Below are 16507 nucleotides of genomic sequence, written 5' to 3' on the forward strand. Positions count from 1 at the left end.
TACTGAAATTAAAGCTATAACAGAAACAACAAGGTTATATATATTTTAAACCGTATTGTTGTTTTAGAAAAGAAGCTTAACTTCCATTGGAGTCAGCTCCCACAAAATTAGCACTGTAGAATTTTGTCAGCATTTTACAATAGATGGGCATTAAAGATCCATGAGCTAAGGGCTTTCACTTCAAGAGAGCATCTCACTGACATTGAAAATAACTGTAATGAAACAGCATTTGTATTTAAAATACAAGATAAGCAGAAAATGCAACAAAACCCTAAAAATAAATTTTGAAAATCACGTAGATTTACAATTAAGGATGGAAAAATTTTCCATACCTTGCACATCCTTCAAAGGGCTGTGAAGTGTCATTCTTTGCTCAGAGCTTTTACAGTGAAAACAGTAGAGGGAGCTGCTGCCCCACATTACAAATTTCTTAAATTTCTGTTTCCAACATAAATTGCTATGCACTGAAATGTGACACATTTGAGCCCACTGCTCAATTCTCATGCTGCAATAATGAAACAATGCACAAAAACAATGCCAGAAAAAAGAGAAAGGAAATCAAGAGCCCTGCCTGGAACAGAGAGAAATAATAACACATCTTAAAAATAATGTGGTTTTAAATAAACACTTTTTACACTGATGATGAATGAGAAGTAAAGTTAATGTCAAATGGATGGGCTAATCGTAAGTCCTTTAATGGCTCATTAGTTAAAGTCTCCTGCCCTCCCTTCAATTCTGCCTCATTCTCAGCTGCTCCCCTCTCTTTTCTGAAGCAAAGAAAAACCAGAATATTTTGAAATAAACTAAGACATTTCAAGTCTCAAGACTTTCCAAGTCTAATTATCATAACATAAAGCCACTATTTTCTGTTGCTTATTCTACTCAGATAACTAGAAGGCTTTAAAGAAAAAGAGAAATTTTTATTAGAGTGTGAGGGATAGTAGTTGAGACTTAGAGAAGATCACAACTAATAAAATGCAACAGCTCAGATCATGGATAAACCAGCCCCACAAGCAAGGAAGAGGCTGTAAATCAGAGAAGAAAAAACATCACTGAATGCTTAGACGTGGTTGTTAGTACTACTACTACCTGATTGTTGAGTAACTTTTAGGTATCTCTTTGTGAGTAGATTTGCATATCTAGAATAAGTATTCCATGTTGAGCATATGGTCTTTCATTTTAGCAATTATTTGAAAGACATTCAAATGTTTAATTGAATTTTGAGAAATTGGTAAGAGAAAAAGAATGTGTTGGCTCAGTTACAGATTCAAGACAATCTCTTCCATCTACAATACTATATGAGAGAATGGATGTTCAGAAAGAGTAATGGCTTTAAGTGTATTTAGATAGAGTCTTACATTTACAAGAAAGTTCTTTCACATACTTGGCATTTGATTCTTCCAGTAACTGTGTAAAGTAGTCATGGCAGGTACTGTCATTTCAGATTTGCAGAAAAGGGAAGTCCAACATGGAAATGCCAAGTGAATTGTCCAAGGACACACTTGTGAGGAGGATTAGTTTCCTCACTGTCTGTTTACACTGTCCCACTGTCCTATGGCTTTGCAGTGCCATGAGTTGCCTTGGAAAAATCAAACTATTTTCTGTGTGTGGTGTGAAAAGTAAAGCTGATCTAGTCAAATTGTAAACTGGAAACTTGTCTTTCACACCTGTGATCCAGTAGAATAAAGTTGGGTTTAAGGATCAGTTCCTGGGTGTTAATTCTGGCTGCCTCCACTTACACTGGTGTGACCTTGGACATTATAAATTGAGGATAATTTCTGCTTCTCACCATAGCTGTGAGGCTGACACAAGGCATTGGCAGAAGAGTACCCTAAGCAGAGCTAGTGCAGTAATAAGCTCTCCTGAGCCATTCCTTTCTTTTGAACTTATTTCCTCGTTAGTGCTATTTCTTCCCCCTGGGAGATGCTTAATGCTTGTATGCTTCCTCTATGAAAAACTGCTCTCAACCATAATTTCAGTGTATTTGCTGGTATAGCAATCCAAGACATCTCTGCTTAATGGTTTCCCTCCAGTAAAGAATATTCATTCAAAATGAGATGGCAGAAAGTTATTCAGGGACATTTGGAAGCTTTTCCCCTTTACAGGTAAGATCAAAGAAAAAGCTGGACCAATGCTTTATAAAAAAATATGTTCATCATAAAGTGTTCTGACTAGCTCTGTTAACCTGTTAGCTGCTCTTCAAGCATTCCAATTAAGAATAACCCTATATAATAAAAGGCTAATATGCAAATAGACCGAATGGTGGAACAACCGAACAACTGGTTGCTATGACGTGCACTGACCACCAGGGGGTGCACACAGAACATGGCAGGCATCGGCAGCAGGCAGTAAAGTGTGGAACATGGCGGGCATCGGCTGGGGCAGGGATGGTGGAGCAGGTGAGGGGGGGGGGGTACCAGACCAAGGCAGAGTGCTGGTCACTGTCATCTGGGTGAGCTTCTGGTGGTTACTGAAAATTCATTGCTCCCGTGCGCCACGGTCCTGCCTGGTGCTCACACCCACTGCTAGCCGGGGCCCGGATGGCTCAGAGCCGTCAGTGGGTGCAAGTGGGGCCAGTGCCCTCAGTGCATGGGAGCAGAGGCGATGGGAGTGGGGCTGCTGGCAGACAGGGGACCAGGGGCCACAGTGGATGGGCCGAGACCCACCCTGGTGCCCACCACAGCCTTGTGGCCCACAGTTCCTTTCAAGGTGCACGAATTCATGCACCGGGCCCTGATTTCATTATATTAAGATTACATGTGTGTAAATTTCAAATAAGTCTTCCCCAAAGAGAGGAAAAATTGCTATTCAATGTTGGGAGAGGAGGAGCTAAAATGTAGGAATATGTATGGTTTTGATGAAAAACCAATTCATCAAGACAATTTAATAACTAGATCTACTTTTAGTAAATATTTCATATAAGAATTTTTTCCCTAGGAAATACACTCTTTCAGGGGGAAAGAGGATATATATATATATATATATATATATATATATATATATATATTAAATGGAAAGTTGTGCGAAAAATTATTCTTTGTAAACAAAGTATCTTTTTGGTACAAATCTTTCTTTAAAAAGTGAGAAAATACAAATTTGGCTTCAGAACAAAGATTCACAAGTAGAAAAAACTGGTTAAAATGTTTTAATTATGGGAGTTGCTTCAGGCCATTAAAGATTTCTTTTAGTTCTAGTTTTAAAAAATTTCTTTGACACTCCCTAAATAACAACACTGCCTTTGATTGAAGGAAAATCTCTAAAGCCCCATAGGGAAGAACATTTTCTTGAAGAAATCGAGCAAAGTATGCTGTTATCAAAGAATCCATGCCTCCTAATAACTCCTATTCTTCTTTGGTTCTTTTCTGATAATTACACTGAAGTTTTTCCCCTCTAACTTTTCTAAGGGCTAATTGCTTAAAAATACATGCTAAAATTTTATACTATTCATTTGAGGGATAGTACATATTACTTGATTGCTATTTGATAATAGAGATAAAATGTATATATTTTTACATTTCAAATTGTCTTAAGAAATTCTAACACGTGCTTCAGGGATCGCACACGCAAGCCACTAGGGTGAGTCATACACCGTCTCCCAACCTCAACCAGAAGTGTTTTAGCTCTGATCAGCCTTTCCCTCTTTCTCTTATTACCTCCCTTCCTGCTGTGAAATGGGGCTCATGTCACATAGGGTCCAATGTTGAAAAAGGCAAACAAATAAAACATAATATTTTGACTTAAAAATGTTCACAAGTGTTAAAAAATACAAATAGTCCCGTGGGACATCTTAACAGAGATAAGAAAATATTCTGCTGATACTTTAAAAATAGTAAATAGACTAGAAGAGATAAATCAAAAAACTTATATACTTATATGCATAGCCCATGGACATGAGCAATAGGATAGTGATGACCTGGGGGAGTGGGTAGGAACCGTGAGGAGGGGGTTAAAGGGGGGGGGGGGATGGGAGATATCTGTAATACTATCAACAATAAAAATATATTAAAAAATACTAAATAGTATGATAGCTGCAATGAATGGTGCTTATTCTCTCAACAATCCAACTCTACTGTGCCACTAGAGTAACCTATCAATGAAATCTGGCATGGGACTCTCCACTTGGAACTCCTCACAGATTTTATATTGCTGCATGACCGTGGGGCTTGACATGAGGTTTACCAGGACCCTGCCTGGGCTTGACTTGTCAGCGCCATTTCTGAACTGCGTGGGCTGCCCGCCTGCCACCAATCCCCAGAAATTCAGCACTTAATTGTTTTTGTTCAGGCTGTTTTCTTCTATTCACAGTACTTAGCTTGCATTCTCTTTCCCCTCTATTTACTTCACTGGAAAAACCTTCTCAACTTTTAAAAAATAGCTTTATCAGGTATAACTGATATAAAAAGAACTGTATATATTTCATGCATGCAATTTGATGAGTTTGGACAAATGCACACAGTTAAGGGAAGACAATTTGAAATGTAAAAAATATACATTTTATCTCTCTTATCAAATAGCAGTCAAATAATATGTAATATCCCTCAAATGAATAGTATATAATTTTAGCATGTATTTTTAAGCAATTAGCCCATGCAACAATCACCACAGTTTAGCTGACATATTCAATACCTCCCAGTTTGTTTCCCTTAGTTTTTCTGTTTGTTTCTGTAGTAAGAACACCTAACATGAGCTCTACTGTCTTAACAAATTCTGAAATGACTATTATATTGTTAACGATAGGCACTATGCTGTACAGTACAACTCTAGGATTTACTAATCTTGCATAACTAAAACTTTATACCCATTGAATAACAAGTCACCATATCTCCCTTCCCCCGATGCCTCTGGCAACTACTATTGTGTTCCCTGCTTCTATGAGTTTGACTATTTCAGAAATTTTATGTAAGTGGAATCATGCTGTCTTTGTCCTTCTGTGACTGGATTTCACTAAGTATAATGTCCTCCAGATTCATCCATGGAATTGCTTCTTTTTTTAAGGCTCAACCTTTATGCTTCAATTTTCAATTCCTGAAGGAAACCACCCCAACCATTATCTTTTCTAAATTGTCACCCTCTTTTCACATTTCTGTGAACTATACTTGAATCCCTAGAAGACAAGGACACTATCTTACTCATTTTTTTTGCAAGCCCAGCTCCTAACAGAGTGGTAGGCATCTAAAAGGCCTTAAATAAATGTTTGTGAAACTGTTAAACAATGTGAATGAGGAATAGTTTCATTGCTTTTATGAGCTCATTTTCTTCAAATATTAGTTAATATGATCTTGAACGACTGATTTCAAAAAACTCTGTTCATTTCTAACATTTTGGAAACAATAATCCTCTTGCTAAAGTACATTATGCTTAGAAAATGAAACATGAAGGTGGCAAAGAAAAACGTTATTTTACCTTCCTGACCAATGCTGCCCTTAGCTAATACTTGTAAGTACGAGTAGGTGCTTCAGAGGAGTTTCTGCAGCCTGCTGGTATGCACATCATCAATTCAACCAAACATGCAAACAACTTCAGAAAAACCCAACAGCTGATATAAACTGTACCCCAAGACACAGTTTTTATAATTCATGTAAAAGATATTTTAGTCAACTAGAGGAGTTATTCCAGAATAAAAAAGACAAGGAGTTTCCATAAACCATAGTTCTTAAGCAGAAAGTGAGCTGATGGTCTAGTCTCTTACTTTTTCTTTTAAGTAAAAGCTGACCTATAATAAAAAATCTTCTCTTTTTTTGCTTAGTTTTCCCCCCTTATTTTTGTAGTCTTACAAATTGGTATCTCATTATATTACAAAGAATAATAAACCATTTTTCTTTTAAATACTGTGGACTCAGGATTCAATGCCACTGTGTGTTAGACCCATAGCTGAGTTTAAATTGTAAATCTAATATTTGAAATAAAATAAATACCTCTCTACTCAAACATTCTGGAAATAAACTAAAACCGGTGGAATTAAATATTATACATATTTTCATATAGTTGCATATTTCTTAATCTTCTAAATTCTCTAGTCAAATCATTTGATCTATAGTTGAGAACTCGTTCCAGGATTTGGTGTAATCCTTTTCTCTCTTGGACATTTGGCAAGCTTGTCAGAAAGGCCTTCAAATTCAAATTCCTCCTTTGAGAAAACAATTATCCTGTCTTGACTGCAGCATCATACATTCAGAAAACATATGAAGGTCTAATCTTGCCTGTTAGCATTCACCAGCTTTTCTTCTTTGTAGCAGAAGACAATTATTGAGAATCCTATAATGTGTTCTCTGTTTTGCCAGAGACCTTGGAATAAAAATCAACAAAGCTGATTCCTTTGTAGACTGGATTCCAGGGTGCCGAATTCATGCCTCTTTTGTTAACCCCCGCTTACTTTTATAATCAATATCAACTGACACCAGTACATTACTGGTAGAACAATTCCCTTGAATGGCTAAAGTGGATGAAATGAAATTCATGACAGGACAGCAATCATTTTTGGCACATGACCACACGCTACTGGAGTCTTGAAGTTCTAGGTCTGGCCTGAGCCCTCTAGTGGTGGTTCAGGTCTTTAAAAAGTTCCTTACTTTTTGGTCTTCACTTTCTCATCTACAAAATATATTAATTTGTTTACTTATTCATCAAATAATTAATAACCACATGCTACATGCCAGAAACTTTGCTAGGCAATGGTGACAAAATAGAGGTTTAAAAACCTTCACAGTGCAGTGGGCAGACAAATAAGGAAAATAACAGTTACAAAATCATGTGCTATATCTGAAGGAGGGATAATGTTATAGGATCGTGGGAGATGACATCGCACTTACTGAGAGCCCTGGCAAAGCCCATGTAGGAGAACTGATGTCTGAGCTGAATCATGAAGACCGAGGGATGCTTTTCTAGGTCTGTGGGAGAACATTGCGAAGTATGGTATTTTTGAGATAGTAAAGGATGATTACACCGTAGATTGCAAATGAAGGAAGGGCACAGAGGAGGATAGGCAAAGATGGGTCCAGGGCAAACTACGAAGGGTCGAGAATGCAGAAAATGTGGAATCCTTTTTGAAGACAAGAGGCGTTATTAAACAGTTGTAAGCCAAAGAGTTACATGGTTAGGGTAATGATTTAAAAATATTCATCTGCTTATAGAAGGTAGAGGCAATGAGACCAGCTCTGAGATGGCTACAAAAACACAAATATGAATTGACAAGGGCCTAAATTATGGCAGAGGCAATGAGGAAAGAGAGGAGGAAGAGAAGGTTCATGGGCTACTAAGATGTAGAATTGACATAATTTAGGAACTATCTTAATGTGGAGGATGAGGGAGAGTTTGGGGCATGCTACTACTTTGTAGTACGTAGGAGACCTCCAAGTGGAGATGCTGGAACTCAGGAGGAATGTCTGGGTTGAAATAAGACTGGGAATCTTTAATCCATGAAACAAATAGATAGGGGAAGAGGGAATCTTGGGGAGCACACGAGACTTAGTTGGAAAGTTTGTAAGGAGGACATTCTGAGAAGAGAGAAGTGTATGGAAGGTCGTCTGCCCTGTTTATTGGAATTTCGACTTAGGGGAGACTTAGGGGAGTGTCAAAGGTGGTGCCCCTAATTATTCCTTGACCTTTCCAAACAAGTCTGTGCATGTGCAGACCCCCAGGTGCTTACTGAAATCCTTATGCCTAATCTTTGGGCGCCCTTGTCTTTAGGACAATGCAAACACATGTGTTCTCTCAAGATAACTCACCCTACTGATTGTATCTAAAGATAAAAACTGCAATAAAAGCCGAATGAGGCAGGCAATCGGGGCTGTCTGGTTGCTATAGCCAGGCAGTCTCTTAGCGTCTCTTTCACAAACATGTCAGAGTAATCCATTTATCCATTGCTCAGGGTCTGCTGGTCAGCCCCAGCAAGGGAATGTTGTTAATGAAGGAGAAAAAAAAAAAAGAATGGTCCCAGAGGTAGGAGGAAAAAATGTCAATGTCACTAAACCAAGAGAAAAGAGAGTTTCAAGGAGGCAGCAGTCAACAATGAAAATTCCTATATAGCAGTGAAATAAGATGGAGCCTGAAAAGTGTCCTGGGAATCTTACACTGCAGAGACCATTGGTGACTACAGAGATGGCAGTCGCAGTGGAGTAGCTTGGACATGAACCAGATTCTAGTGGGTTAAAGAGTCAGCAGAACCACAAGAAATGGAATACCTTTTCTAGAAGCTTGGGGTAAAGGAAAAGAACCGCTAATTGGCTAGAAGATCTTTATAGCTTTCTTTAGCAACAACATTCAATGAAATTCTACTAATAAAATAATGTATTAAGAAATGGGGCATGCTTCCCCAGAGATCTCACGACCAGCCTGGCTGTTAAGAAATCGAGGAGATGGAGTCAGGTGGGTTTGGAACAGGATTCATGTATTTGGAGCCTTGGCTTAGAGTGCTCATGCAGGCAGTATAGCTGTTTCTGTGGTGTAACGAGATGTGGGTGAGGTGTGCGGACAACTACCAGCCTCCCTTATCTTTTGGTTGTTGTGGTGGTAGGAGGTATAGGCAGTACATTTTCAACAGTAGAAAGATGTAAATCATTACCTACAAGGGAGTAAAATAACCCATAGATAAACACACAGAAATAAAGAGGGATTCTCCGCACAAAACAGTCATCCTATTGTTTACTCACAGGGGGTCCTGGGGGTCCTGGTTTTCCTGGAGGACCTGTTTTTCCTCGCCTTCCCTTAAAAATCAAAGAGAAAAAGACAATAAATGATGTGACTCCATTTTCTTTTAAGATGAGACAATATTAAATGGCAATGTTAAAGACAGTAAAAATTAACTAAAAGTTAAAAAAAAATTCCAAATCCACATGACCTTTAAACATCAATGAAGTCTAAAAATTATGGGCCAGATATTAACAATCAAGATGAGAAAAATAGTGCCTGGAATGAATAAATCTTAACTGTTATTAGCAGTCCCTGATACTCTAATAAAGCATCTGAAAGATGATCTAAAATTGGCATTTTATCTGATGATTCCGTGGTTTCAGATACAATAGTACATGCATTTGTCATCTTAAATTGGTGTTTCTCAAAGAGTGGTCTGAATTCTAATTTTATAGGAGTTGCCTGAGGATGGGATTGGATGTTAAAAATGATATTATGGGCTCCGTTCTAGACTTACTGGTTTAGAATTTCTGGGGAATGAAGATGTGAATCTGCATTTTTAAAATCACTTCAGGTAATTCTTATGCTCACTAAAGTTTGAAATGCACTTCCCTAAGTCATATCATAATTATATATGCTGTATAAAGTACATTAACTAACTCTTTTCTTCCCTTTGGATGGTTAAGCTCTTTTATAAGTGAACTAAAACATATACTTGCTTATTAATTTTCATTATTGTAACTGAATGTTAACTCTCCCAAGTTCACAACCAGCTAAATTCCAATTGCAAGAGTTAGAAAAATAAGATCGTGCTAACATTTAAAATTGTAATTGTTTACCTAATATCCTTTAAAGAGCAGTGATTTATTAGAAATTTATTTTCTTTAAAATTTTCCCTTTCTAATAGAAGGAAGTAAGTTTAGGTATTGCAAACATTTTGAATAAGAAGAATCTCTGAGCATGTTTTCTAAATATGGCCATGCTATTTCATTGTTACTAATAACTTTTTAATTACCATATTGGTAGTATATTAATACATATTAAGGCTTGTTTCTACTGAAAAAGTAAAAGTATTGGGTTGATCTTTTAAGGACTTTTGGGGAGAATTATAAGCATAAAAATAGAAAGGCCCATTTCATTAGTAATTTTCTTGCTCTAAGTCAGGCGAAGTTTGATCACTCCGGCTTGGAGTGGGGTAGCAGGTCCAATGCCCCCTGGACCAGTGAAGTCAGCTTTGGTAAGTAATCACATACTACACTGTGCTTCTGAGGGAAATGCTTCCATTGTGGCTGCAGGCAAGTTAAATTCATACCACCAGGGCTTATAAAAACAGCAGCTGTTTCACAAATAATCCTAGCTAACATCTCCAGAACAGATTTTAAAACGTTTTATCAAAAATAAAAATACAATTAGTGGTGTTTTCATCTACCCTCTGTTTTAGAGATCTGTGAACACTGGAGTTCCTTTGGGAGATTGTAAGATTGGAATAAATATACAATTTAATATTCTGCATCCATAAAAAATGTTATACACATGCACACCATTTTTCTAGTCTTATAGTTTAACATTCTGAAAATCAATATATTGGGTCTTTCAGTAAATGTAAGTCAATTAGCCCCTGAGAATTAATCAATGATTAAAAAGTTTACTTGGAAAGTGGAAGCACTGTAATCTAATTCACAAGAGGACAAAGGAACAAAATCAATGGCATTCAAGTAGTTGTTCATGTTTTTTTTTTTTTTAGGTTGAGGTAAGTTAAACGCAGGATCAACGTTTGTGTGCATTCTCCTTTCTTTAAAGGAGACAGATTTATTGAGTTGGGCAGGAAGTGGGGAAAATGAGGCTGACTATTGATCAACTTTTATTGCAGAGTTAATGTTTAAGACAAACCAAGTGTCAGATATTGTGATATAGCATTGGCATGTTTTAAGATGAGGAGTAAAAAACATTCAAGATTCAGTATGGTTGGGCAAACATCCAAATATCTTGAATATCACTGCTGATTTACACGATCTTTTAAGTCAGTCTTGCATTGTCGGCGTGCACCGATGTGTATGTCTAGAGTGCAGGGGAATGCTGAGTGGGTTTATGCATCCTTGCTAAGAGTGTTCATGCAGATCAGATATTTTTGAGGCTGTTGAATTATTGGAACATATTGTGGGCAGGTAACTTCAGCCAGCACATGGTTTCAGTTTAAATGTGGTTTCTAGTCTTATATTTCTAGTAACACCTAAAGCAGATTTGAAGAATTTCTTTAAGGATGTGCTTTACAAAGCAACACAGTCACCATTTTCTTAGCCATTCCACCAAATATATTTTAGGAACAGGGTTTACCTTCAGTCCTCATCTCAGCAACCTGCAGAAGGGACTCTGACAAGACGGGGCAGAAGGGTGAATGGATGAAAAACATGGGTGGAAACTCCAGAATATTGGGGGCCACAATTTAATAGTTCAAGCCCATTCTCAGACATCATCCTTCCCTCCAAGAAGCCCCAGGAATTAACTCCTTTGCCTTCTTCCTCACAATCAAGGCCCCCAGCAGCACTGAACACGGTCTCATAGATTCCTATTCCTCCAAAAGATCGCTCTTTTCACTTAAAAGCATCAGAGAAAGGCAAGACCCTACTTAAAAGACAAAGTAGATTTTTGGTAAGGTAAATTTTGTGATTTAAACTGGGATAATTTGGGGTGTATTTTATTATTAATAACTAGAGGCCTGGTGCATAAAATTCATGCATGGGGGGGGGGTCCCTCAGCCCAGCCTGCACCCTCTCCAATCTGGGACCCCTCGAGGGATGTCTGACTGCCCTCAGACATCCCTCTCAAAATCCAGGACTGCTGGCTCCCAACTGCTCGTCTGCCTGCCTGATTGCCCCTAACCACTTCTGCCTGCCAGCCTGATCACCCCCTAACCACTCCCCTGCCAGCCTGATCAATGCCTAACTGCTTCCCTACCAGCCCAATTGCCCCTAACTGTCCTCCCCTGCAGGCCTGGTTGTACTCAACTGCCCTCCCCTACTGGCCCAGTCACCCTTAACTGCCCTCCCTTGCCAGCCTGCTCAGCCCTAACTGCCCTCCCTTGCTTGCCTGGTTGCCCCCAACTGCCCCTGCCTGCAGGCCTGGTCGCCCCTAACTGTCCTCCCCTGCAGGCCTTGTCCCCCCCAACTGCCCTCCCCTGCAGGCCTTGTCCCCCCCAACTGCCCTCCCCTGCAGGGCTGGTCCTCCCAACTTCCCTCCCCTGCAGGCCTGGGTTCCCCCCAACTGTCCTCCCCTGCAGGCCTGGTCCCCCCCAACTGCTCTTCTCTGCCAGCCTGGTCACCCTTAACTGTCCTCCCCTGCAGGCCTGATTGCCCCCAACTGCCCTTCCTTTCAGGCCTGGTCCCTTCCAACTGCCCTCCCCTGCTGGCCTGATCACCCACAACTGCCCTTCCCTGCCTGCCATCTTGTGGCGGCCATCTTGTGTCCACATGGGGGCGGCCATCTTGTGTGTTGGAGTGATGGCCAATTTGAATATTACCTCTTTATTATATAGGAGGATTGTGCTAAATCAACAGGCGTAAACTGCAACTCTCACCCTAGAGCTAAAATGAGATTCCTCCATTTTTCTGAGGAGAGTGTAACCAGTGAATCTCTGTTCTTTTCCTCATAGGGAACAGAGGAATTAGATGAGGCCACCTGGTGCGAGGGGCTGAGGCTGGGGCTGCTGATACTGATGGGAGGAATGGTCATTGCATGTTTGCTCCCCTTTCTGTCTCCTTTTACTTCAGTTCCTGGGCTCACTCGGGACCTATTCATTGTAATGTGAGACAAAAAGTAGGGAGTTGGCTGTGGGTGGGGATGAAAATCCTGGCAGATTACAGACAAATGCTGAGCTGCATGAGGCCTTCCTGGTTAGGATTTCTTTTCCCAGGTCACCATTTGTTCATAAGCAAATTGGAGTCTGGCTGAATCTCCAAATGGATGGAGAACTACTGTTCCAGCATAATTACACTTGGGTTAATCCAACACTTTTCTAAAAACTGGAACATAAAGCACAAAATACAGATTTACTATCTCAGGTTGCCCTAGAAACCTCCGTGCTCAAGATGTCAGTTTCCTGCTTGGCAAAAATGTAAAGGTTATTAAACAGTAGTTTAGATATTTTCAGAATGATTTAAGCCCAGTGGTGCTCAAACCTGATCGTGAATTGGCCTGGTCAAGAGGGCTAGTTAAAACAGATTGCTGTCCCCACTTCTAGAGTTTCTGACTTAGTGGGTCTGGGGTGAGACCTGAGAATTTGCATTTCTAACAATTTCTCAGGAAGGCTGATGCTACTGGCCTGGAGACCACACTTTGAGAACCCCTGCTCTAAATCTCAAGCTCTCAGCCAATCTTGTAGAGTCCCTAATACCTTATAAATCTTGTAGCTCAGAACTCAAGAGCTTGAGTTCTGTGATAATGTGGACCCATTGTCAAGTTCAGGAGCACCAGGACTGAAATCTGGCTTTTCTCTTATGGAAACTTTTAGTGTCAAGATGTCATTGCTGTGCCTGGCTGGTGTGGCTCTATGGTTGAGCGTCAGTCTATGAACCAGGAGGTCACAGTTTGTTTCCCGGTCAGGACACATGCTCAGGTTGCAGGCTCAGTCCTCAGTAGGATGTGCAAGAGACAGCCGATCAATGATTCTCTCTCATCATTGATGTTTCTATCTCTCTTCCCCTCTCCCTTCCTCTCTGAAATCAATAAAAATATTTTTTAAAAATGATGTCATTGCTGTAAAACTGGAACTTATACTTTGCAACAGGTTTGTTAAGGATTCAAGAAAGATCATATACAAAATTCCTATCACAGATCCACTAGGATGGCTACTTTTTTTAAAAAAAGAAAATAAATATTGGTGAGGATGTGGAAAAACTGGAATGCTTTTGCACTGTTGGTGAGATTGTAAAATGGTGCAACTGCTCTGGTATACACTGTACAGGTTCTTAAAAATTAAAAGCTGAACTACAATATGATCCAGAAATCCTACTTCTGGGTATATCCAAAATAATTGAAAGGAGGGTCTTGAAGAGACATTTGCACACCCATGTTCATAACAGCACTATTCAGAATATCTGAGAGGTGGAAGCAAGCCAAATGTGCATTAACAGGTAAATGTATAAATAAAATATGGTATCTATACTAATAAAAGGGTAATATGCAAATTGGTCACAATGCCCTCACAGTAGCAACCGAACAGCAGGCTGCGTGGGGCGACAAGGCTGGCAGGGGGGTTAGCGAGGGACGACCAAATGACTGACTAGCAGGCTGCGTGGGGTGACCAGGCCGGCAGGGGGATTAGCGAGGGACGACCAAACGACTGACCAGCAGGCTGCATGGGGCAACCAGGCCAGCAGTGGGGTTAGCGAGGGACGACCAAACGACTGACCAGCAGGCTGCATGGGGCAACCAGGCCGGCAGGGGGGGCAGTGTGGGGTGACCAGGCTGACAGAGGGGGGCAGTTGGGGGCAACCAGGCCAGCAGGGGTGGCACTAAGGGGCAACCAGGCTGGCAGAGGGGGCAGTTGGGGGTGACCAGGCCGGCAGGGGGGGGGAAGTTGTGGGCAACCAGGCCAGCCGGGGCGGGGGGGCAGTTAGGGGCAATCAGGCTGGCAGGCAGAGGTGGTTAGGGATGATCAGGCAGGCAGACAGGTGAGCAGTTAGGAGCCAGTGGTCCCGGATTGTGAGAGAGATGTCTGACTGCTGGTTTTGGACATCCCCCAAGGGATCCTGGATTGGAGAGGGTGCAGGCTGGGCTGAGGGCACCCCCTGCCCCTGTGCATGAATTTCGGGCACCGGGCCTCTAGTATATATATATAATGAAACATTATTCAGCCTTAAAAAGTGGAGAAATACTGTTATGTGCTACAACATGGATGAATCTTGATAACATCGTGTTAACTGAAATAAGCACAGTGAAATAAGTCACTACAGGACAAATACTGTCCGATTCCACTTACATAAGGTACTTAGAGTAGCTAGATTTATAGAAACAGACAGCAGAATGGTGGTTACCAGGGGTCAGGGTGGAGGAAGGGAATTTGCTATTTTAGTTTTACAAGCTGAAAAGGTCCTGGAGACCTGTTTTACAACAATGTGAATAGACTTCACACTATTGAACTATACACTTGAAGATGAGAATTTTATATGTGTTTTTACCACAATTTTGTTTTTAAAAGCACTCCAACTGCAATGTCCGACACATGGTGGTAATAATAAATATTAGTCCCTTTCTTTCCTGCCTTTCTACCATCCTGAATCCAATTCCTTTTTTTTTTTTTAATTTAAAAAGATTTGACAATATATCAAGAAAACCTTCTAAAATATGCACTATGGATCAGTTTAAAAGTATAACCAATTCTTAACTATGCACATGGCATTTTTTCACCTAAAATAACAATCAAGATGGCTGTTGAGAATAGAAATAGAAAAAAATAAATTGTGGATTATTCATACAATGGAATACTATATAGCAATGAAAATGAATGGAATATAACTACCTGCAACAGTGTGGATGAATCTTTCAAAACATAATGTTGATCCATTTATATAAGGAATTAAAACAGGTAAAACTAACCTATTCTGTTATAACAGGTTACTGATGTAGGAGTGGGGGTGACTAAAAGATCATGACCAGTGTTTATGGGGTTGGTGACATGGATATTCTGAACTGTATGCTGATTTACAGGGGTGTGCCGAATTTCTGAAAAACCATCAAGTTGTATCTTTATGGTATATGTATTTTTCTGAATAGATGTTATACTTCAATAAAAATTTTAAAAATGGCCCTAACCGGTTTGGCTCAGTGGATAGAGCATCGGCCTGCGGACTGAAGGGTCATGGGTTCGATACCGGTCGAGGGCACATCCCCAGTAGGGGGCGTGCAGGAGGCAGCTGATGGATGTTTCTCTCTCATTGATGTTTCTAACTCTCTATCCTTCTCCCTTCCTCTCTGTAAAAAATCAATAAAATATATTTTAAAAATTTAAAAAAATGAAACCAGATTACTACAATGAAATGCTTTTATTTGAATTATCTGATGACTTTACCTATCTGCATTTACTATGTGCAAGGCCACGGAGAGTCTCCATTGTCAGGAAGATAGAAACAAATCAAGGCTTTTTAAACGAATAACATCTACAAATTTGCAGCAGTAAAAATAACCTGATGCTTCCAGGATGACTTGCAGGAGGAGAGCACGTGTATCTTAAATTAGCCACTTGATTTATAAACATTTGGCCCCCCAGGAGCATTAAGAAGGGAAGAATGCAAATAATGGACGACTGGTACTCATCTGACAGATGGTTTTTGTTGTTGATGAGGATGAGAATGATAAGGATACAGCAGTAATCGGACTTAAATAAAGGTTGGTATGCAGACCCCAGACCCATGGAGGAGATGTGTGTAAATAGTCTCTCTAAACTGCCAGGTCTTGCTAATACAGCTGGCTCCTCTTAAATATTTCTGTCCCCATGTGTGTATTTAGCACACTCTTAGACATCAGCTCAGTCTGAACAAGGTATCAAGGAAATGTCAAGGAAGAGGAGACAGGACCTTGATTGGCACCCACAGCTGTGAATGAGGTGTTAATTACACAGGAAAACATTACACACTATCTGGGAAGTTTCATTTTCTTTTTTTACATTGTGAGCGGAAGTAAGATTGATGGCAGATGTAAAAAGTTACCACATTTTGAAATCAATGATAGGTGAAAAAAGGGGAATGGAATACTTATGTGCGCAATGAATAATATCCTAAGTGCATTTTATTTCTTAACAGAGATTTAAAAATACACATATGACAGCCACAACACTAGTCACAAAGGTCTCATTATTTCAGGGATCAGACAAGTGGCTCTTGTA

The 16507-nt window shown here is 40.0% G+C and overlaps 1 protein-coding gene across 1 annotated transcript in view; it reads right to left on the reverse strand.

Annotated features, from left to right (window-relative positions):
- Positions 1–16507, reverse strand: part of COL19A1 (collagen type XIX alpha 1 chain) — a 316298-nt gene that overhangs the window by 99545 nt on the left and 200246 nt on the right. The window contains 1 exon segment of the mRNA XM_079780963.1: positions 8649–8702. Within this exon segment, the coding sequence (XP_079637089.1) occupies positions 8649–8702 (54 nt within the window).

The sequence above is a fragment of the Cnephaeus nilssonii genome (assembly GCF_951640355.1).
Source record: "Cnephaeus nilssonii genome assembly, chromosome: 9".
Lineage (NCBI taxonomy): Eukaryota > Metazoa > Chordata > Mammalia > Chiroptera > Vespertilionidae > Cnephaeus > Cnephaeus nilssonii.